This window comes from Jaculus jaculus, chromosome 13 (genome assembly GCF_020740685.1).
Source record: "Jaculus jaculus isolate mJacJac1 chromosome 13, mJacJac1.mat.Y.cur, whole genome shotgun sequence".
NCBI lineage: Eukaryota > Metazoa > Chordata > Mammalia > Rodentia > Dipodidae > Jaculus > Jaculus jaculus.
Window position 1 is genome coordinate 43,988,595 of NC_059114.1, and position 24,327 is coordinate 44,012,921.

At 41.0% G+C, this 24,327-nt stretch overlaps 1 protein-coding gene across 2 annotated transcripts in view; it reads left to right on the top strand.

The window, feature by feature from the left end:
* Nucleotides 1–24,327, top strand: part of Diaph1 (diaphanous related formin 1) — a 125,112-nt gene that overhangs the window by 47,344 nt on the left and 53,441 nt on the right. For both annotated transcript variants that reach the window (XM_004664690.2, XM_004664689.2), the window contains 15 exons: nucleotides 697–798; nucleotides 3,550–3,680; nucleotides 3,868–3,954; nucleotides 5,018–5,081; nucleotides 7,247–7,386; nucleotides 11,091–11,199; nucleotides 11,991–12,101; nucleotides 12,236–12,354; nucleotides 12,856–12,972; nucleotides 14,005–14,120; nucleotides 14,929–14,993; nucleotides 15,644–15,823; nucleotides 16,880–17,596; nucleotides 18,784–18,898; nucleotides 19,403–19,411. In XM_004664690.2, the coding sequence (XP_004664747.1) occupies nucleotides 697–798; nucleotides 3,550–3,680; nucleotides 3,868–3,954; nucleotides 5,018–5,081; nucleotides 7,247–7,386; nucleotides 11,091–11,199; nucleotides 11,991–12,101; nucleotides 12,236–12,354; nucleotides 12,856–12,972; nucleotides 14,005–14,120; nucleotides 14,929–14,993; nucleotides 15,644–15,823; nucleotides 16,880–17,596; nucleotides 18,784–18,898; nucleotides 19,403–19,411 (2,182 nt within the window). The remainder of the gene's footprint in view (nucleotides 1–696; nucleotides 799–3,549; nucleotides 3,681–3,867; nucleotides 3,955–5,017; nucleotides 5,082–7,246; nucleotides 7,387–11,090; nucleotides 11,200–11,990; nucleotides 12,102–12,235; nucleotides 12,355–12,855; nucleotides 12,973–14,004; nucleotides 14,121–14,928; nucleotides 14,994–15,643; nucleotides 15,824–16,879; nucleotides 17,597–18,783; nucleotides 18,899–19,402; nucleotides 19,412–24,327) is intronic.

The following is a 24,327-nucleotide window of genomic DNA, read 5'->3' on the forward strand; positions in this document are numbered from 1 at the left end:
ATTGCTCATATTGGCTTGTTGATGAAATCCATTACCCAGTGCCTCAGTCTGAAGAGAGTTTGAAGGACTGTCCTCAATTAAAAAAAAATTTTTTTTTAATTTTTATTAACATTTTCCATGATAAAAAATTTTTATATATGGTTTTCTTTAGTAATACAAAAGGAAATGTTCATCATAATGAGACTGTTTTTCTGGGTATACATGTATAAAAATGTATGTAGTGAGCTGGAGATGCAACTCACTTATAGAGTATATATTTAGTAGGTACAAGCACCCTACAAAAAAGTGTAAATTAAATTTTATTTTTGAATTTTCATTAGCTATCATAGCTTAAATCTCTAGGAATGAAAATAAAAAAACCTTGGGCTGAAAAGATGGCTTATCTATTAAGGTGCTTGCCTGCATGAAGCCTAAAGACCCAGGTTCTATTCCCCAGTACCCCACATAAGCCATATACACAAGGTGGCACATGTGTCTGGAGTTCATTTGCATTGGCTAGAGGACCTGGTATACCTATTCATACTCATATTGTTTTTTTTTTTCTCTCTCTCTCTGTCTCTTACTCTGCCTCTTTCTCAAACAAATAAGAATTTATGAAAGTCATATTTACTGCGTTCATTTCATCACTATGTATAATAAGCATTAAGCAATTAAAACTTACAATGCAATTTTATGTTTTTTTTTCCTCTCTGCTAGGTGGATATGAACCTGAATGAGGAGAAGCAGCAACCTTTGAGAGAGAAGGACATTGTCATCAAACGGGAGATGGTGTCCCAATACTTGCACACTTCCAAGGCTGTGAGTTCTGAGGGAGATGCCCATAACATGGGAGGCTTTGCCTTTATTTAAAGCTTAGACCGGTTTGTTTTGTAACTTTTTTTTGTTGTTATTTTTTATTTATTTGAGAGGGACAGAAAGAGGCAGATAGAGAGGGAGAGAGAATGGGTGAGCCAGGGCCTCCAGCCACTGCAAATGAACTCCAGACGCGTGTCCCCCCTGGTGCATCTGGCTAACGTGGGTCATGGGGAGTGAGCCTCGAACCGGGTCCTTAGGCTTCACAAACAAGCGCTTAACTGCTAAGCCATCTCTCCAGCCCTGTTTTGTAACTTTTAAAAACATACTTTTTTATCTGGGCACATGTGTGTATGGTCCCAGGATCCCTTGTCAGTGCAAATGAATGCCAGGTGTTGCAGTCCGGTTCTCATTGCTGGTAGAAATCACCCAACCAAGAGTAGCTTCTGGGAAAAAGAGGTTTATTTTGGCTTACAGGCTCGAGGGGAAGCTTCACGATGGCAGGGGACAACGATGGCTTGAGCAGAGGGTGGACATCACCCCCTGGCCAACATAAGATGGACCACAGCAACAGAAGGGTGTGCCAGACACTGGCATGGGGAAACGGGCTATAAAGCCCATAAGCCCACCCCCAACAATACACTCCCTGCAGGAGGCATTAATTCCCAAATATCCATCAGCTGGGAACCTAGCATTCAGAACACCTAAGTTTATGGGGGACACCTGAATCAAACCACCACATTCCGCCCCTGGCCCCCATAAACTGATATCCATACATGATGTAAAATACAATGCTTTCAGTCTGACTTTAAAAGTCCCCATACTTTTTATCAATCCCAATGATGTTCACACATCCCCATAGTCCAAGATCTTTTAACTGAGCCATAATACCAAAACATAACCTCAAAAAACCCATAATGGCACAGAATAAGTATTCACACTGCAAAAGATGGCATTGGGCATAGCAAAGAAACATTCAACCAATACAAGATTTAAAACAACCAGGGCAAATATCAAACTCTGTAGCTTCAAGTCCAGCAACTTTAGCCAGTGACAAGTCTCCAAGTCCGATAATTCTAACCAGCAACAAGTCTCTGGCATTCCAATTCCGCCCCTCCAGCTAGGCTACTCACAGTCCTGGAAAACTTCACCGGGGCCGGCAGCTCCTTGGCAGCCATCTCATGGTCCCGGCATCTCCACTGGGTCTCCACTGCAAGCCACGGTTCATCCTCATGGCCCCATGGGGTCTCTATGCAGGCAACCAGCAAACCAGCTTCACACTACCCATGGCCATTTCCAAAACACAAGACCGTGTTGCAAACTCAATGACCCTCTTTCCAGCATTTCTTATACTCCACGATACCAGGTAGGGTGCCAATTTGTTAATCCAGGGGGGAATAAAGCAGACATTGAAGAACAGGACTCCTTGAGCACTCAGGCCCCTTCAAAAGAGTCTACATTATTCTTGTTGCCCCAGCGCAGGTCAGCTAGCCCAGTCTCAAAGGTTGTAATCTCTCAGTTGCAGCTGAGTGGGCAACAGTTCACCCAAAGATTTTTCTTTCTGTGCCATATCCCTCTGCACACACCAGTTCATTTCTACGCAAAGCAACCCTGCACAACTTCTCAGGACATGGGCACAAGAGCAAGCTTCTCACACAAACTGCTAGCCCAGTCCAGGCAAAGCTTTTTCTCACCCTCATAAGCCAAACCTCTCAGTCCATAGTTCTTACTGCCTTCAGGTCTTTCAGCTCTGACCAGATTAGTCCATCAGGCTGTACTTACAGTACTGCAAGGCATCTCTTAGGCCAAGATTTCAACTCCTTCCACATTCCTCTTGAAAATCAGCCACAAAAGGCTGAAGCCACATAGTCAGGTATCCAGCAGCAACCCCACTCCTCGGTACCACTTTACTGTTGCAGTCCGGTTCGCATTGCTGGTAGAAATCACCCAACCAAGAGTAGCTTCTGGGAAAAAGAGGTTTATTTTGGCTTACAGGCTCGAGGGGAAGCTTCACGATGGCAGGGGAAAACGATGGCATGAGCAGAGGGTGGACATCACCCCCTGGCCAACATAAGATGGACCACAGCAACAGAAGGGTGTGCCAAACACTGGCATGGGGAAACAGGCTATAAAGCCCATAAGCCCACCCCCAACAATACACTCCTTGCAGGAGGCATTAATTCCCAAATATCCATCAGCTGGGAACCTAGCATTCAGAACACCTAAGTTTATGGGGGACACCTGAATCAAACCACCACACCAGGTATGGGTATTGGGGAATTGAACCTGGGCCAGTAGGCTTTGTGAGCAAGTGCCTTTAACCACTGGGCAATCTCCCTTGCAATTTTATATAACATTTTATGTCTCAGTCTGTTTAATTCTATTATATGACCCCTCCCCACTTCCCTTTGAAGCAGAATCTCACTCTAGGTCAGGCTGACCTGGAACTCACTCTGTACTCTAGATTGGCCTCAACTCATAGGGATCTTACCTCACTGAGGTATGTGCTACCATGTCCAGCTTCATGTTTTGTTTTGTCTTTCTCATTTGAGGTACCACTCTTATGTAGTTTTTGCTTGAGTTAAACTTTTATGACCTATATGTGGACCATGGAATGGACAATTCTGAGTCTCACATAGTTTGGCGGTCTATATGATGGTGTCTGCCCTGATGTGTTTAAACCGTGTAAACAAATATTAGCCACAAATAATGACTGAGTCCAGTTCTTACTAATCTCTTTACACACTTTCTGTCCAGGGCATGAGCCAAAAGGAGAGCTCTAGGTCTGCCATGGTGTACATTCAGGAGTTAAGGTCAGGCTTGCGGGATATGCATCTGCTCAGCTGCCTGGAATCCCTTCGAGTGTCTCTCAACAATAACCCAGTCAGGTGAGGATTATGAGGTTAACAGTAATAGAAACCCAATGTGGTAGTTCACTGGTGGTACTGAAGACCAAAGGAAGCAGAGAATGAGAATGGGCTGAATTGTGAAAAAAGAGTTGCCAGGATAAACTTTGTCAGATAACAGTTGTCTGATTTGATTTGGTACTGCATTGTCTCTGTCTATTCTTTATAGCTGGGTACAAACCTTTGGTGCTGAAGGCCTTGCCTCCTTATTGGACATCCTCAAACGACTTCATGATGAGAAAGAGGAGACTTCTGGGTAAGTACTCCGGATCTTTTTACCTTCTAGGTAGAAGGCCAGAAGGGACTTAATCTTTTTGTACTAAAGAAAATAACAGTTAAATGAAAGTTATAGACTAGTGAAATATACTGTTAACTGAGAAGGAAGTTTATTGTGAAGACTAGAGGATGAATGATGATTATAGTTAAATCATCTATAATGATAATATTATATTAATATTTTATATAAATCATATTAATATGACTATATGTAAATATGTGATTACAGATAAATCATGTATAATAATTATAGCATTATATTAATAATAATAGGAAGAATTAAATTTCATGGATATATATATTAATATATATATTAGTCTTCCAGTTCTTTTTTGAAAAACAAACACAGAAGCTCTGATTTTGTTCAGAGCTTCCCTTGATTTGGTCTGAATCTTATCATATTTTATCACATTTGGAAGTCATTAGGGGCCTGTAGAGATGGCTCAGCAGTTAAGGTGCTTGCCTGAAAGTTGTTGGGACTAGCCTTAAAATAGCCTTCAGGATTGGAATAACTCTGAAATAACCTGAACCATTTAAGGCCACCTTGAAGCTAGCCAAAGTAACCTGTGTCCCTTGGAATCTTTTCTGGACAAAAATAATTCAGACCTTGGACCTGCTTGTACTTTCCCATATGTGAAACCTTTGAGGTAGTAGGGCAAAGAGCAATAGATGGGATATTGTCCTTACAGAATTTAGCACTTAGGAGCCTTAAGAGAGTAAAGAACAGGGTTTTGTTATGGTGGTGATTTGTTTGTTGCAATGCTAAAAATCAAACTCAAGGCCTTACATTTGCCGGGCAGGTGGTCTATTACTGAGCTAAACCCTCAGTCTCCAAAGGATTCCAAGGATTTTAATTAAATGTCTTTGATGGTTGGGATTTCTCTTCAGCTAATTATTTTTGTAAGTGTTCCTGGACCAAGTAATATGTGCTAGACACTGCTTATCTACTCATTAGGGACATTCCTTGTTTTCAAGATTGAAAAGTCATATGTAAAAGAGATGTAAAATGAAGGGAGTTCATTGATTATGGTTTCTATGTGCAGAAGCTATGATAGCCGGAACCAGCATGAGATTATTCGCTGCTTGAAAGCATTTATGAACAACAAGGTGAGATTTTTGTTTCCCATTCTCATTCTGATCTCCATCTAGATCCCCATGATTTTTTGTCAATTCCCCAAAAGGAAGTAGGAACATAATATTGTAATTTTACTTGTTTATTTTAGAGAGAGAGAGAAAGAAGCAGAGAGAGAGGCAGATAGAGAATGGGCACCCCAGGGTCTCCAGCCACTGCAAACGAACTCCAGATGCATGTGCCACCTTGCACATCTGTCTTATGCAGGTCCTGGGGAATCAAACCTAGGTCCTTTGGCTTTGTGGCCAAGTGCCTTAACCAATAAGCCATCTCTCCAGCTCTAGCTATGTATTTTAAAGTAACTCCACTTAGGAAACATTTTCTACCTTTTTATTTTTATTTACTTATTTGCAAAGAGAGAGAAAGAGAGAATGGCCACTAACTCTGTATGCATGAGCCACTTTGTGCATCTGACCTTACTTAGGTATTGGGGAATCAAACCCAGGCTGTCAGGCTTTACAAGCTAGTACCTTTTACCACTGAGCCATCTCTCCAACCCTATTTTAATAATTTTTTACAAAGTTTATTTATTTATTTGAGAGAGAAACAGGTGGGGAGAGAGAGAGAGAATGGGCATGCCAGGGCCTCCAGCCACTGTAAGTGAACTCCAGATGCATGCACCCCCTTGTTCATCTGGCTTATGTGGGTCCTGGAGAATCAAACTGAGATCCTTTGGCTTTGCAGGCAAACACCTTAACTGCTAAGCCATCTCTCCAGCCCCCTGCTTTACTAATTCTTGAGTTAATTGACCTGTAGTTACTGTTTCATGTGTGTAGGGGGAGAGGGGTTACTTTGTTTCCCTTTTGTTACAGCACCTATTCCTACTTTAGAGGTTTTTTAAATCTTTTTTTAAAATTAGCCTATACTGGTGGGCCAGTGAACCCCAGCAATCCTCTGTGTTCCCAGTGCTGGGATTATAAACTGTACCACTAGGGCCAGCATTTTAAAAAATATTTATTTATTTGCAAGTGGGAGAGAGGGGAAGGTAATGAGGAAGGGAGAGAGAATGAGAATGGCATGATGCCGGGCGTCTTGGCACTGCAAACAAACTACAGATGAATGTGTCACTGTTTGTTTTTTTCTTTCCTTTTTGTTTTTTCGAGGTAGGTTCTCACTCTAGCCCAGGCTGACCAACAATTCACTATATAGTCTCAGGATGGCCTCAAACTCAAACCTCCTACCTTGGCCTCCCAGGTGCTAAGATTAAAGGTAGGTGCCACCACACCTGGCACATGTGCCACTTTTATGTGGGTACTGGGGGATTAGGCCATCATGCTTTGCAAGCAGGTGCCTTTAACCACTGAGCAATCTCTCCAGCCTTGGTCAAACATTTTTATATGGGCTCTGAGGATTGAAAGTGCAAAGCATGCACTTTTCCTGATTGAACTGTTTCAACTGCACTTATTTTCATTTATTTTGTATTTAAACCCAAGGAACCCACAGTTATTTGCCTCAGTATAAACCTACCTTCCTTAGTACTTAATTTTGTTATAATTAACCTATTTCATTGGATGGGGTGAGTATTAAAAAGAAGTAGAAGTCGGGTCACTTTCAGTCTTTAAAGATGTGAGAGTCTATTGTGGCTCTTAAAAAATTGTTTTATTGTAATTATCTGTTTAGCTATATTAGGAAAAATACTCTTATGTTATCTTAGTAGAAGTACCACTGAGTCATAAACAATAGAAATTTATTATATCATGGTTCTTGAGAATGGAAGGCCAAGATCTAGTGCCAGTAGGCTTGTTCCTCCTGAACGTGTGAGGGAGAATATGTTCCATGCTTCTCCTGGTTCATGGTAGCTTTCTGGCAATGTTTGGCATCCCTTGACTTATACATACATCATTTTGATCTCTGCTTTATGTTCCAATGAGGTTGTTATGATGTTTGTGTCTGGGATCCAGATTTCTCTCTAATGAAGCACCAGTCGTATAGGTTAGGGCTTCATCCTACTCCAGTGTGACTTGATTGTAATTTAATGTAATTTTATCTACAATGTCTGTATTTCCAAAAGTGCTTCATTCTCAAATAGTGGGAGTTAAGATTCTAATGAGAATTTGGGGACAATACATAACAAGTCCTAAACTTGTCTTTGTTTACATGCTGTCATCTTTAAGCCTCCCTTCTGTTTTTGTCCTATCAGTTCGGAATCAAGACCATGTTGGAGACAGAAGAAGGAATCCTACTACTGGTTAGAGCCATGGATCCTGCTGTTCCCAATATGATGATTGATGCGGCTAAGCTACTTTCTGCCCTTTGTATCCTACCGCAGCCAGAGGACATGTATGTGACTAGAGCTGTTTCTTTTCTTCTTCCTCATTTTTATCATCTTCTTAGTCCAGAGGAAACTTGAGTTATATAGGTATCCTTTTGGTTATCTAAGCAGCTAGTTAAGACCATAGTTCTTTTTCATGAGTGAATATTAAATCTTAATAGAAACTGGGCATCTCCAATACCAAAATCCAAAATCCTTCAAACTGAAATTTTCTAAAAATATTTTATTTTTATTTATTTGAGAGAGGGAAAGAGACAGAGAGAGAGAGACAAAGGAGAAAATGGGCCCCATGGCCTCCAGTCACTGTAAACAAACTCCAGATGCATGTGCCTGCTTGTGCATTTGGCTTATATGAGTCCTGGGGAATCAAACTGAGTTCGTTTGGCTTTGCAGGCAAGTGCCTTAACCACTAAGCCATTTCTCTAGCCCCAAACAATTCTTTTTTTTATTTTATGTTTTGTCATGCTTTTATTCTGGAACAACATAGCATAAACATTTCTCCATGGAATTACACATTATTAAAAGCATAAATTTAAAAATAATTTGCATGGTCAGGCTTGGGAGGCTGAGGCAAGAGGATCAAGTTTCAGGCTTACCTAAGTGTCATTATAAAGGTGCCATTCCCCTCCCCAGAGAAAACTGCCTGAAATATTGAAATGGTTCAATATGCAGAAAAGTCTAGAAAATTATTTAAGGTAGCTCTACCCAAATTTATAACATTAGTTATCACTTTGCCATTTTGCTTCAAATCCGCCCCCCCCTTTTTTAAAATTTTTATTAGCATTTTCCATGATTATAAAAAAATATCCCATGGTAATTCCCTCCCCCCCCCCAAACAATTTTTTGATTGCCATCATCATGCTACAAGTAGAAAATTCCATACTGTGAAGGTTGATTATATGTACAAAATTATTAAAAAATGCTATGTAAAATTACATTCAGGCTATAAAATAGGTGAAACGTAAATGAAACATGAATGAATATCATCTTTAGGCTTTGATATTATCTTCAAGAAAACTCAATTTTGTATATGCAAATACTTTACAAACAGTGTAATATAAAATATATAGTTTAACATTTTTTATGTATTTTATTTATTTGAGAGAGAGAGAGTGAATGGGCATGCCAGGGCCTCCAGCCACTGCAAACGAACTCCAGATGCATGTACCCCCTTGTGCCTCTGGCTTATGTGGGTCCTGGGGAATAGCACCGGGATCCTTTGGCTTTGTAGGCAAATACCTTAACTGCTAAGCCATCTCTCCAGCTCCTAGTTTAACATTTTGGATAAGGATAGTCAACATGGACTTAAGAGAGATTCCTAAATGATGAGGACTACTGAGAATGTACCACTGAACATTAGAAACATAGCAGGATATCTGTTATATCTTCAGTAATTCCTATTTTGTCAGGGAGTTTTTCTTTTTACTATTTTATATTGCTTTCTTTAAATTTAGGAGTAGCACTTTTCCTAAATTAAAGTAATATAGAAATGTATAATAAAATTTAATGCCTTGTCTCTTTTCCCAAATTCTGCTTTGAAAAGAAATCCATTGTTAATGATTGGGTATAGTTTCACATATTTTTCTGAGCTCAAATATTGCATTTCTTTCATTCTAAGTAACTTCTAGTCTAAGAACTGACAAATAATGGCTTATTCCATTTCATGGAAGTGGTTAGCTTAACAAAAGCTAAGTCATACCATTAGTTATTTTCAACTTAGTTTATTTTCCTTCTTTGGTGGTTTTGAGACAGAATCATTACATAGCCCAAGCTAGTTTAAAATTCACTTATAGACCAGTCTGGCCTATGAAACTCATGGTCCTCCTGGCTCAGCCTTTCAAGTGCTAGAATTACAGGTATGTGCCATCACACCGGAACAGTAGATTTTGTATGTCATTCTTTGTCAGTACTTCATAGACTTCTCTTATTTGCTGCTTAATATTCTGTCTAATTCCCCCCCACCCCTCGAGGTAGGGTCTCACTGTGGTCCAGGCTGATCTGGAATTCACTATGTAGTCTCAGGGTGGCCTCGAACTCACAGAGATCCTCCTACCTCTGCCTCCCAAGTGCTGAGATTAAAGCCACGTGCCACCACGCCTGGCTCTGTCTGTCTAATTATAACATTTCTCCTACCACTAGACTTTAGGTAGACTTCAGCAGATTCTGAGCTTTGTTCTTTTTAAAAATTTTTTTTTTGTTTATTTTTATTTATTTGGGAGTGACAGACAAAGAGAAAGTGATAGAGAGACAGAGAGAATGGGTGTACCAGGGCCTCCAGCCACTGCAAATGAACTCCAGATGCATATGCCACCTTGTGCATCTGGCTTACATGGGTATTGGGGAATCAAGCCTTGAACCAGGGTCCTTAGGTTTCACAAGCAAGCACTTAACCGCTAAGCCATCTTCCAGCCCCCTTAAAATTTCTTTGTTTATTTTTATTTATTTGAGAGTCCTTGTTCTTTATAAGATTTTTTTTTTTGTCACAAATGATGTGGTGCTAAATATCTCTACAAGGTATTTTCTTTCCATTTGTATATTTGTGTTGGGAAGATTTCTAGAAATGGATCACATGTTATATATGCATTAGAAATTAATTGAGCCGGGCATGGTGATGCACACCTTTAATCCCAGCACTTGGGAGGTAGAGGTAGGAGGATCGACATGAGTTCGAGGCCACCCTGACAATACAGAGTGAATTCCAGGTCAGCCTGGGCTAGAGTGAGACCCTACCTCAAACCCCCCTTACCACCCCCAAAAAAGAAATTGATTAGTACTGGGGTTGGGGTAGTCAGTAAGTAGGTTCACCAGGTAAGAACGCTTGCTACACAAACATGAAAATCTGAGTTTGACCCCCAAAAGCTGGCCATAGGGGCTGGGTGGTTAAGGATTTTGCCTCAAAGCTAAAGGACCCAGGTTGGAGTCTCCAAGACCCATGTCAGCCAGATGCACAAGAGGATGCATACATCTAGTTCATTTGCAGTGGCTAGAGGCCCTGGTGTGTCTATTCTCTCTGTCTCAAACTGTCTCTCTCTCTGTCAAATCAATTAATAAGTAATAAAACATTTTTTTATAAAAAGCAGGAGCTGGGTGTGGTGGTGCACGCCTTTAATCCCAGCACTCGGGAGACAGAGGTAAGAGGATTGCCATGAGTTCGAGGCCACCCCTGAGACTACATAGTTAATTCCATGTAGCCTGGGCCAGAGTGAGACCCAACCTCAAAAAAAAAAAAAAAAAAAAAAAAAGAAAGCTGGGCGTAGCCAAACATGTCTGTAATCTGCTGAGGTGGACAGACACAGAAGGATTGCTATAGCTCCCTGGTTAGCCAGGCTACCCCATAAGGGGAAGCTCCAGGTTCAGAGAGACTGCCTCAGGGAAATAAGTCAGAAGAATAAAAGAGGAGGACACCTGAAGTCTTACTCTGCCCTCTGTAGGCGTGCATATACATGCACACACCACACACTCAAAGAAGTTGATAAGTAGCATTAAATGCTCCTCAGGAAGTCAACCCAATGTATGCTCAGAGGTCTTACTTTGGATTTAATACATAGTAGGGTAGGAGTGAGTTTTAGGATTAATATAGTTTTCTCAAAAGACAGCCCATTGCTTTTCAGCCAGTGGTTGAGAGCACAGTTAGAGAAAACTGAAGCATTAGTAGTGTCTTGTTTCTTAAATGGTTTATTCTCTGTGTAATCTACCCATGTCTCTTGGGCAGGAATGAAAGGGTCTTGGAGGCAATGACAGAGAGAGCTGAGATGGATGAGGTGGAACGTTTCCAGCCACTACTGGATGGATTAAAAAGTGGGACCTCCATTGCACTCAAGGTATGTACACCCCTTGAAAGTGCTTCTTTTCTTTTCTTTTTCTTTTTCTTTTTCTTTTTTCTTTTTCTTTCTTTTTTTTTGAGGTAGGGTCTCACTCTAGCCCAGGCTGACCTGAAATTCACTCTGTAGTTTCAGGGTGGCCTTGAACTCACAGCCATCCTCCTACCTCTGCCTCCTGAGTGCCGGGATTAAAGGCGTGCGCCACCACGCCCGGCTCTTTTTTTTTTTTTTTCTTTGAGGTATGAGAAATTGACCTAGGGTATTGCACATGCTAGGCAGGCCCCCTCCCACTGGACTCTGACCCTTTTAGATTTTTAATTTGGAGATAAGATCTTGTTAAGTGGCCCAAGCTGTCCTTGGTGATCCTCCTGCCTTTCAACTAGCTGTGATTACAAGTTTGCACCACCAGGCTGGGAATCATTTGACCTTTTGATAGAACATGTGGAATCATTCTACATATTTTGTATGTCAGAAGTTGTTCTGTGGAGAAAATTATTTTATTTATCAAAAAGACTCATTGTGAGATTGAAAATAAAACAAAGTAAAAAACTCATAGCTATCTACTAGCACCTTAGAAAAACCAAGGCTTTGCAGTAACATGGAATGTCAGATTCTTGGAATCATTTATACACCCAAGCTCTCTTATGCTCAACTTTCATTATTCTAGTAAAAGAAACAGAAATCATTCCTATAGATTTTGTATTTGAGAGTTCCAGAATGTATGTAAACATAATGGAATCCTGATCTGTAGGCCTTAATGGTGGTTTAACTGCTGAATTATTTCATTTTAGGTGGGATGCCTACAGTTGATCAATGCTCTTATCACTCCAGCTGAAGAACTTGACTTCCGAATTCACATCCGAAGTGAACTGATGCGCTTGGGGCTACAACAAGTGTTGCAGGTAAGAGATAATGCTCCATTAGAAAGGCTTCTCTGCTTGGATTCCTTGGTTTTCAGCTGAAACAACAGGTTGACAGGTTTGGGTTTCTAGCCACATTGGACATTTCTGGGTTCCCTGACTGTTATCTTTCACAGGACCTGCGAGAGATTGAAAATGATGATATGAGAGTTCAGCTAACTGTGTTTGATGAACAAGGGGATGAAGATTTCTTTGATCTGAAAGGACGGCTGGATGACATTCGCATAGAGATGGAATATCCTTTTACTGACTCAATTGAAGACATATTTTCTGTTAAGTCCAGTGTCGTCTTATTATTCTTGGCTTTTATTTGTTTCCTCATAGACTAGGGAAGTTAATAAAGATGATCTCAGGATTATTCACCGTGAACATAGATATGAAAAATCTCTGTACACACCTTGTAGAACATTTTTAACTTACTGAGATAAATGGTTTTTAGAGATGTTTGAACCAATGGAATAATATCTGTGTAATTGGTTACCTACCATAAATGACTTTAAGGTGGTTTTGTTTTTAGTTTCTATCTGCTTGATCTTCAACTTCAGTACCAGGAGTCCTCTGTCTCTGTGGATAGTACTACCCTTGGCTAAAGGAACTTTAAAGTTTCTCATTTATAGGAGAATAACTGTTCCAATAGAAGGTGGCATCTTTTTACTTTTCATTAGCTTCTCAGAGTTGAACAAGCCACCTATCAGTTTATAAGTATTTGTTTTCTTTAACCTAGTTCCCTTTCCACTGACTTTAGTGAAGTCTTCCAGGTTCTCTTAAACACAGTGAAAGATTCAAAGGCGGAGCCACACTTTCTGTCCATTCTACAGCACCTACTTTTGGTCCGAAATGACTATGAGGCTAGGTAAGTTGATGTGCTTGTGGGAAGTTTTAAATTTGAGCCAAAGAGGAAAAAGTAGAACCCTTAAATTCAAATATCATGCTGTAAAGCTCAACAGAAGACAAAGATCATGGGTTAAGTTCATTAGTCAGAGATATAAAGGAAGTTGTCAATTTTCCCTTTAATTGAACTAAAAGGTATCTATTGAAGAGGTCATTGTCTATAAAGTAAAATGTCCTTCCTTCTTTACGAGGGCATGGTTAAATTAAGTATGTTGACCATAATAAAGGGAGATGGCAGTTTAAGATTCTGGTTGCCTGAAAGTGGAGATTCAGCAATAGCACTGTCCATCATAAGAAAGATCAAGCCTGAATCTTTTTTTTTTTTTTTTTTTTTTTTTAAGAGAGCGAGAGGAGTAGCCAGGCCCTCACCCACTGACATCAAATTCCAGATGCGTGTGCCACCTAGTGAGCATGTGTGGCCTTGCATTCACCTCACCTTTGTGCATCTGGCTAATGTGGGATCTGGAGAGTAGAACATGGGTCCTTACTTAGGCTTTGCAGGCAAGCACCTTAACTGCTAAGCCATGTCTCCAGCCCCAAACCTGAATCTTGTTAAGGGAAAGTAACAACACCAGTGGGTAGATGATAAAGGTGATGAAAAAGCGTTCTATACGCTAAAGCTCTAAGCCCATGCTCCTGCACTATTGGCCTACATCTTCGGTCCATAAGAACTTTTATTTATTTGGTTTTTCAAGGTAGGGTCTAGCTCTAACCCATCCTCCAACCTCTGCCTCCCAAGTGCTGGAATTAAAGGTGTGTGCCACCATTCCCAGCTAAGTGCTTTTGATTATAGTAGAAAGGTTAGAAGCTGGGATAAAACAAAAATTTCTTAGCATGGCATTGATGCTTCTGTTAGCTTTACGAAAAGTTCTTTTCTAGAACATTTATCTACAGGTCTCTTTGCTGTTACAGCAATTAACTTTTCTTGCTCTTGAATAATTCAGAAATTACATTTTCATTTCACTTTGATAAGTCAATTTTATTTCTTTCATAGACCACAGTACTATAAGTTGATTGAAGAATGTATTTCCCAAATAGTTCTACACAAGAATGGGGCTGATCCTGACTTCAAGTGCCGGCACCTCCAGATTGATATTGAGGGGTTGATTGGTAAGCATATTTTTATGTCTTGTTTCTCAAAACATTCAGTGCTTCCACCTTTAATTTGCATCTTTCTTTTAGTGATAATTTCAGAGAAGAGCTCTTTCCAGTTCCCATTTTTATACTTTCTTAACCAATATAACATCTTTGCTAGGAATATGTGGTCCTTTAATTTATAAGTTAAAGCCAGGCGTGGTGGAGCACGCCTTTAATCCCAGCATTTGGGAAGCAGAGGTAGGAGGATTGCTGTATGTTCAAAGTCACCCTGAGACTACATAGTGAATTCCAGGTCAGCCTACGCTAGAACAAGACCCAACCTTGAAAACCACTCTCTTCCCCACCAAAAGAAAGAAGTTGTAGGTTGAATTTACTTGAAAGTTCCACTTCTTGCTGTAATGTAGTACATTAAGATGCGTACCAAGGGCTGGAGAGATGGCTTAGTGGTTAAGTGCTTGCCTGTGAAGCATAAGGACCCCAGTTCAAGGCTCGATTCCCCAGGACCGATGTTATCCAGATGCACAAGGGTACACACGCATCTGGAGTTCGTTTGCAGTGGCTGGAAGCCCCGGCGCGCGCGCGCGCTCTCTCTCTCTCTCTCTCTCTCTCTCTCTCTATCTCTCTCTCTCTCTCTGTCACTCTCAAATAAATAAATAAAAATGAACACACACACAAAAAAAAAAAAAAAGAAAGAAAAAGAAGCGTACCAATAACCAAGGCAGAGTAGACTGTTCTTTTGTTTATTGAAGTGCTTGGGGATGAGAGAGGATGACCTAGAGAACTATAACTTTGACTGAGTGACTTTTTTTTAAATTTCCAGATCAAATGATTGATAAAACAAAAGTGGAAAAATCTGAAGCCAAAGCTACAGAGTTGGAAAAAAAGGTTTGTATGAGGGATCAGTGATAGGGTGCTTGCCTGTCATGTATGAGGCCCCAAGTTTGGAAAATACTTTTCTTTGAGGATTATTAATTTTCTAACTGTGAGACAATTCTTGTCTACAATATATTGAAAGCATTCATTATCTAGTAGTTCCTGGGTTGTGTGTAGGGAAACCTTTAAATATAGGTTAGTTATTGGAAAAGATAGTATGGATGTGAACATGAGAAGCTAGAGGTAGGCTATCATAGCTGTTGGGCCTCCAGGCAAGACAAAAAAGACAGATGATACTCTATGACAGTAGGAACTAGAATATGTCTAAGTTTTTTTTTTTTTTCTCTTCAGTTACTAAAGACTCCTATTATGGCATATAGATTTTTGGTCCCAAAGACTATGGGATTATACTACTATAGCTGTTCTGGTTAAAGGTCTTTCAGATCTCAAGTTTGTTTTTTAGCTACAAGAGGCTATGAAAATGATCTGGTTCTCCTGTTCTTTACCCTTGATTTTAAGGTCAAGATCATGTAATTCTTTTTTTCCAAGGCATTGCCTGGGATAAGGGTTAGTGAGCTCTATAGAGCAAGTATTTACACAAAATAGTAAATAATGGGCTAAGATGGAGAGCTCATTGGAAGTCTTATTCATTTCTTCCTTAGCTGGACTCAGAATTAACAGCCCGCCATGAGCTCCAAGTAGAAATGAAAAAGATGGAAAGTGACTTTGAACAGAAGCTTCAGGATCTTCAAGGAGCAAAAACTGCATTGGATTCTGAAAAGCATCAGATTGCTACAGAGAAACAAGATCTGGAAGCAGAGGTGTCTAAGCTGACAGGAGAGGTAAGATCTGAGTAGCAAAGTGAGTGCCTACAGCTGCCCTCCACAGCTCAGGCTGTGTAGGGTTTGGAACCACATGGTCATCTCATTGATAGGAAGGGGTACTATTAGCAAGTAGATAGTGCATGTTTTTAAAATCATATACTGGTTTTAGTCTTGTTTTGGGAGTAAATAGTATGTGAGACAAAAAATTTAGAAAAAGTAGAAAAGTATAAAGTATGAAATGAGAAGTTTCCCCAAGCTATAAAGCAAAGGCAAGCAGAAAAACCATCCAGACCAAGAAGCAGTATTCTTCTGTTCTACCTCCCTGGAGCCAGACTCACATACGTGTCTAAGCAGTTCAGGGTAGGGCTAGGAGGAGCACATAGTGCAAAAGAAGGCCCAAGCCAGCCTTTATAGTTGATTATATAGATATTCAAAGGGAAGACCTGATTGGCTCTTAGCTTTGAAGGGGCAGGCTTCAGGGCCAACCCACCTGAGTAGTGAAGGCCACCTTTCTTGGTAGTGTGTTGACTGGGCAGCAGGGGGCACTGTAGCTGTTGTAAGTTCCAAGTCAGACTATTCCATTCCTGTCAGGGCGAGGTGGCATCTGTTTTCTTTGGGCCTCAGTTCCTAACTAAAACTGCCTAAAAGAAGCTAGCTTCCTCTTATTTCTCATCTGCAGTTATAAATAGTTAGAAGACCTATAATACCTGATAACTTGATTGTTTCCACAGTTATATAACTACCTGCATAGCATATATCTTAGTTTTGTAGCAGTATTTTTATTTATTTGGCCTTTCCATTTTCTAGGTGAAGAGAGAGTTTAGTATCATATTAAAGTTGAAGTTGTCTTTTTAAATACAAAGCATATTGAACTTAGAACTTGAAGACTTGAGTTTTAGTTTTGATCTTGCAACTAAATAGCAATGTGACTTTCAGGTGAATTATGTGACCTTCTGAGTTTTCTCCCTGTGTGTAAAATGAGAAGTTTGGCTGAAGTGGTTACCTAGGTTTCTTCCAGCTGCAGCAGTCCCTGAAATAGAGTGAAAAGTATTTACTTCAATATTGTTTCTATAGGTTGCTAAATTGTCGAAAGAACTAGAAGATGCCAAGAAAGAAATGGCTTCTCTCTCGGCTGCAGCTGTTGCAGTTGCTCCTGTTCCCAGTAGTGCTACTGTCCCCCCTGCCCCTCCTCTGCCTGGTCACGCTGGCCCTGTTATTCCACCCCTAGCTTCTACTTTACCTGGAGGGGTTAGCATCTCACCTCCACCCCCACCCCCACCCCCTCCCCCTCCCCCTCCTTTGCCTGGGAGTGTTTGCGGTCCCCCTTCCTCTTCCTTGCCTGCAGGTACTGGCATCCCTCCACCTCCTCCTCTACCTGGGGGTGGTAATATTCCCCCACCCCCTCCTTTGCCTGGAGGTGCAGGTATCCCGCTTCCTCCTCCATTGCCTGGAGGTACAGCCATTCCCCCACCTCCTCCCTTGCCTGGGGGTGCTGGCATTCCCCCACCTCCTCCTCTTCCTGGGGGTGCTGGTATCCCCCCACCCCCTCCCTTGCCTGGAGGACCAGGAATGCCCCCTCCCCCTCCCCCTCTTCCTGGTGGTGCTGGAATTCCTCCACCCCCTCCATTTCCTGGAGGTGTTCCTCCACCTCCACCTCCACCTGGAATGGGAATTCCTCCGCCTCCTCCCTTTGGATTTGGAGTTCCGGCAGCCCCAGTTCTGCCATTTGGATTAACCCCCAAAAAAGTTTATAAGCCAGAGGTCCAGCTCCGGAGGCCAAACTGGTCTAAGGTAAGAGTTTCTATTCATTTCTTCATCAGTACAGATTAAGAAATCACTTTGGTTTCCTGCTTTGTATTTTGTGCCCTAAAGGCTACGCACCCTGTGGCTCATATCTGCCCATCTTCAAGTTCCACTTGAGTTTATCTTTAAGCAACATTTCCTATATTTCAGATATTGCCACAGCTCCACAAGGCCTGCATGAACTTATCTTAATTAAAGTTATACTTGTAAATTTAACCTAATTAAATTTATGGCCTGGCATGGTGGTGCATGCTTTTAGTCCCAGCACAAGAGCAAGACTATTCACACCTTGCTTCTGGGAATGCAAAATGGTAGTCACTCTGGAAAACAGTTGGCAGCTTCTTATAGACCTAAACATCTTACCAGGCCATGGTGGCACACACCTTTAATCTCCACTCAGGAGGCAGAGGTAGGTGGATCAGGCAGAGGTAGGTAGATCACTGTGAGTTGAAGGCCACCCTGAAACTACATAGTGAGTTCCAGGTCAGCCTGGGCTAGAGAGCAAGACCCTACTTCAAAAAAAAAAAAAAATCAAAAAATCCTTAAGTTAATATTTTTACCTTTTTTCTGAGGATACAAGGACCATGGAACACATCGTTTGAAACTAGTCATTTCATTAGGGTGCTAAGGACTGAAAGTGCCAGTTTACTCCTATACCTCATGATGGCTTTGAGACCCTGGTGATTCTGAGTTAGCCTTTTGTTTCCAGAAAGTTAAGTTTATTTAGTCAATGAGGGGCAATACAGAGCAAAGTAAAACCTTAATGCTTCTGAAACTAGAAGATTTGGGATTGGAAAGAGGACAAACAAATAGCATAACTGGATCTAGTTCATGACTGCTTACCAATAATAAATAGTCTAAGAAGCATCATCTCTTCCCCCATGAAGGGCACACCTCTGTGTGTCTCAAGATAGCTATACTCTAGTGAAAACATTGCTGATACCCAGTAAAGTCACCTCTTTTGCATCTTAGTTTTCTAGGATAAGAGAGTTCAGGATTCAGCTTTGTAACTCTTTTGTTTGTTTTGAGGTAGAGCCCAAGCTGACCTGGAACTCTGGCCTTGAACTCATGGTGATCTTCCTGTCTCAGCCTCATGAGTGCTGGGATGAAAGATGTGCACCACTATGCCCAGCTCAGTTTAGTGATGACTCTTACCATACTGCTTATGTCCACAGTTTGTGGCTGAGGACCTTTCCCAGGATTGCTTCTGGACAAAGGTGAAAGAGGACCGCTTTGAGAACAATGAACTTTTTGCCAAACTTACTCTTGCCTTCTCTGCCCAGACTAAGAGTGAGTACCCTCCCTTTAATGGTGGTGGGCTTAAAACACTTCTTAAGTAGATCTTCCATTCTCTTCCCTTCCTTGAGTGAGGGTGGATAGAGGCTGCTGAATGGGAGAAAAATGGGTCTTCTCATTCGGAGAAATAGATACTGTTTTTGTATTGGGGTTCCTGAGAATAAGAAAGGTAGTTTTTACATGTTAGTATAACTAACTGAGAATATGAGATTAAGGTGCCAAAAACTGTTTGGACCCACTTTGATTATAGTCTTGAAGAGATTATTTTCCTGCCTAAGGTGCTATGTCCAGACCAGAACACTTAAATTAAGGAGTTGAAAAGTGCCTTTAATAGTTTGGGTGATTGAGCAGCTGTCTTCAGTAACAACCATCTGCTTTGTTTGTTTGTTTTTCAAGGTAGGGTTGTACTCTATCCCAGGCTAACCATCTGATTTTTGTTCTCTGTTTTTTTTCCCCACTATTTGATGCCTTTTCCATTCTGGCTCTTTGTTGCTGCAGCTTCCAAAGGTAAGAATGCAAAAGAACCTTTTAGTTGGGTCTTTGAGAAAAGGATTAAACAAATGCAAAGAAACTTCTCTGTAGAAAACAAACTGTTGGGCTGGAGAGATGGTTTAGTGGTTAAGCCCTTTCCTGTGAAGCCTATGGACCCCAGTGTGAGGCTCAATTCCCCAGGACCCACATTAGCTCAATGGGATGTATGCGTCTGGAGTTCGTTTGTAGTGGATGGAGGACCTGGCGCGCCCATTCTCTCTCTCTCTCTGCCTCTTTCTCTGTCTGTAGCTCTCAAATAAATAAATAAAAATAAACAAAAGAGAAAAAGAAAAACTGTTGAAGGTTGATTGCTAGTGTTTTTTCTAGAACTCAAAAAGTCCTGTAGCTGCAGTATTGACTAACAGGGAAGAAGACTACTTGAAGCTGACGCTATCACATACATGTACTTTCTTTGGAGGGGGAGGGACATCGAAGTAATAATACCATTATCTTACATTTTTGTGGTTTTTACAATTTTCAGAGAACTTTAAAATACTCTATCTGACCCACAGTGAAGGTTTATGAGACAGGTAGATTTCTCTTCGCTCTGTAGTGTATATAACCTGGATAGTTAAGAGAGTCAGGTGTTCTGATTATACTGTACTCAACCCTAGCAAAACTAATTCTGGTGGAGAATAAGACATGCTTATCTAATGTAGTAGAAGCCCTGCTGAGGTGATTTCAGCACAATAGCTGGTCACTTTTGATGAGGAAGTTATTTGGACACTAGGTTTCTTTATATTGCATTATTTCCTCACCTTCTAACACAACTTTCTGCAGTTAGTTAAACATGCCTGTATGCCCTGTGTTTTATTGACACCTAAAATGTCCTGTGTACATATTGACTTCTCTAAGAATGGGCAGTGAAGACAACACCTGCCTCACTTGCCTCCTATAGTCAAAGAGCCTCCAACCACTGCTTCACTAAGGTTTGAAGCTATGTGTTCCTCTGCTGGGCCTGATGGCACACACCTATAATCCCAGTTACATAGGAAGCTGAGGCAGGAGGATTGCAAATTTGAGGCTAGCTTGGACAACTCAGTGAGACTGTCTCAAAATAAAGTTTTTAAAAGGCTGGGATGGCTCTAGAAGCAAGCCCAATAGACTGGCCTTTTCATTTTTATTTTTTTATGCAAGAGTGAGTGAGACAGAATTGGCATGTCAGGGTATAAAGCCACTGCAACCGAACTCCAGACGTGTGTGCCACCTTTTGCGCATGTGCAACCTTGTATGCCTGTATCGCTGTGCATCTAGCTTACATGGGACCTGGAGGGTTGATCATGAGTCCTTAGGCTTTACAGGCAGGCACCTTAACGACTTAGCTATCTCTCCAGCTCAGCTGGTTCTCATACCCATTCACATTCATATTCATTCTCTGTCTTCCTCACTTTCCAGATTTGACTTCTTCTTTCTGAACTTGTTACTTCCTCTAAATCTGGAATTTACCTAATTTATCCCTTGCGAGAGAATGAATATATTGAATTCAGATTCACTCAGTACTGCCTTTTCAGTTTCTCACTTTCTTTGTAGTTATCACTAAGGAGTCTTGTGTCATAGATGCTTTGTTGACCCTGCCTTTGAACTCCCAATGATTTAATTTATTTTTATCTTTATTTAAAAAAGAAGCAATGTTCTAGTTAAGATGATACTGGGCCCAGGGCTGGAGAGATGGCTTAGCTTAAGACACTTGTTTGTGATGCCTAAGGACCCAGGTTCGATTCTCCAATACCTACGTAAACTAGATGCACATGTATCTGGAGATTGATTGCAGTGGCTGGAGGCCCTGGTGTGCCCATCCTCCCTTTCTTTTTCTCTCTCTCTCAAATAACTAAAAAAAAAATTGTGCTGGGTCCAGATTCATTTAGAGCTTGTTATTGTTATCCGAAAGTCAAACTGGTCAGCAACTGATAGATTGGTAGATTTACCTGTCTGCCATCCTTAACCTATCTTTTGGTTTCTATAAGGGGAACAAGAAATCCCCCTTCCCCAGGAAGAATTTTTCCCCCCTATGATTTTTCACTGCCCACTAGGTGGCGCTTACCTTTATGAGTGTGTGAGTGAACTTTTTGTGTAGTTTTTTTTTTTAATTTTTTTTTTATTATTTATTTATTTATTTATTTGAGAGCGACAGACACAGAAAGACAGATAGAGGGAGAGAGAGAGAATGGGCGCGCCAGGGCTTCCAGCCTCTGCAAACGAACTCCAGACGCGTGCGCCCCCTTGTGCATCTGGCTAACGTGGGACCTGGGGAACCGAGCCTCGAACCGGGGTCCTTAGGCTTCACAGGCAAGCGCTTAACCGCTAAGCCATCTCTCCAGCCCATTGTGTAGTTTTTTTTAATTAAGTCAACTTATTTATTAGTGTGTTAATATTTTGCTCTTATGTGGTTTTCTTCTCTTCAGCAGCATCGAGTGGGCTTGGAGAGAAAATAGTTTTCTTTCTTAGTTGCCATCATTCTACCTTTCTTATAAAAACCAACAATTTGTAATAACTGAGTTCTCCTATTTGTACCACAATCTATTAACACTATATATTACTTCTTACTTCTCCATAAGCTGAGTTCCTGACTCTTGGCTGTGATAACATTTCAGTACTACTTCTGGTTTAATGTTCAGCAATTCCTGTATAATAGGGTCATGATACTACCAATAATTCCTGCCTCACGATTCTTTGAATTCCCCAATCTTGTGCACTGTGCTGCCCTACCTCTTCTCTACTGTGGTCACTAAGAATATCTGCAGGCCTTCTACAATCTCAGTTCTTTGCCACAAATGCCTGTCCTACCTGTTGCAGTGCTGGAGATCAGACCCAGGGCCTTACACAAGCTAGGCAGGTGTTCTACCACTCAGTTACATGTCTTTAGCTCATCCCTTTCTTTCTTTAGTATTGTGGCCCCAGCCAGGGCCCAGACACAGTACTTCTAGCCTGTCTTTTACCTCCTTGATGATTTCTCATCCAAATTTTCATGACTAATCATTATAATAATCATTCCCCTGGTATTTTTCTTCCATTCTTATCTCATTTCTTCATACTTCATTTTAGAATCACAATTTTTGTCAGTTCTGTCTTTATTTGATACCATATCTATAGCTATGCATCTCAGAAATGACTATAGAAGACCACACAATGGTTTATTTATGAGAGAAAGGTTTCAGCCCTATTCTTTTCATATCTTACTGACTGTTCTATTTCATTTCTACTTGGTTTGTTATGTTGGATGGCCATTGATATTGCAAGGCAATTATATTTAAAGTATTTCTTGGGCTGGAGGGATGGCTTAGTGGTTAAGGCGTTTGCCTGCAAAGCCAGAGGACCCAGGTTTGATTCCCCAGGACCCTTGTTTGCCAGATGCACAAGGGGAAGCACGCATCTGGAGTTCGTTCCAGTGGCTAGAGGCCTTGACGTGCCTATTCTTTCCTTCTCTTTCTCCATCTCCCTCTTTCTCTGTCAAATAAGTAAATTTTTATTTTCCTTTTGTTTGCTTTTTTTTTTTTTTTTTTTGATACAGGGCCTCAAAAAGCCATGACCTTTAACTTGACAAATGGCCTTAAACTTTCTCACTGTATATACAAGCTACCCTCAAACTTAGTATCCTTTTACTTCTGTCTTCCAAGTGGTAGGATTCTATGTAGACATATACACTGACTGACCTTTAAAAGGCCATTCTAATCCATTCAGTTTCATACTCTCCTAAATAACTATTTCAGACCTTTTCTTTCAAAGGCCCAACACCTCCCTTATCCTCATCCCTAGTTGAAGATGTTTTATTTCTTTATAACCTTATTAATAACCTCTGTATATGTAGGCAATATACCATGATTATAACCACTACCCTGCTTCACCCCACCCCACTGAAGAGGATTTGTTTGTTTGTTTTTTATTTTTAATTTATTTATTTAGAGGGAGACAGACAGAGAGAGAAAGGCCGATAGAGAGAGAGAGAGAATGGGTGCGCCAGGGCCTCCAGCTACTGCAAATGAACTCTCGACACGTGCACCCCCTTGTGCATCTGGCTAACATGGGTCCTGGGGAATTGAGCCTTGAACCAGCGTCCTTAGGCTTCACAGGCAAGTGCTTAACCGCTAAGCCATCTCCAGCCCTTGTTTGTTTGTTTTGAGCTAGGGTCTTTTCTAGCTTAAGCTAACCTGGAATTCACTACATAGTCTCAGGCTGGCCTCACAGTGATCTTCCTACCTCTGCCTCTCCAATGCTGAGATTAAAGGCATGTGCCACCATGGGCTTCTCAAGAGGATGTTTTTCCCCCATATCCTCTGTCTTCTGTTAAAATGGTCTTGTCTAGAGACAGTTCCTGAACTGATCTTAGCTGTAACAAATGTATAAAATACTCTGAAAATAGAAAGTAAAACAATTTTCTCTCTTCCTCGTCAGTGACCATGGTCCCATACCTTTCATATTCATTTGTTACTCAAATAAGTAGATCAGATTTAGGTCATGTGATAAATATAAAAAAATTTCAAGCAGAAGTTTATTGGCAAATGAAATTGAGCAAGGTAGCTGTGCCTGGTGGCACACCACCTTTAATACCAGCACTCAGGAGGCAGAGGTAGGAGGATTGCCGTGAGTTCGAGGCCAGCCTGAGTCTACATAGTAAATTCCAGGTCAGCCTGGGCCAGAGCGAGACCCTACCTTGAAAAAAAAAAAAAAAGTTGAGAAATGTGGTTAAAAGATACATTTGAGCATGTACACAATAGTCTGTGATTCCATATGGTATATAGGCATCTTGTGTAACATGTTATGCCATTACATTTCTTTCTTTCTTTTTTTTTTCTTTCTTTGTAGTAGGGTCTCACTCTAGCCCAGGCTGACCTGGAATTCACTACGTAGTTTCAGGGTAAGTGCTGGGATTAAAGGTGTGCATCACCACATCCAGC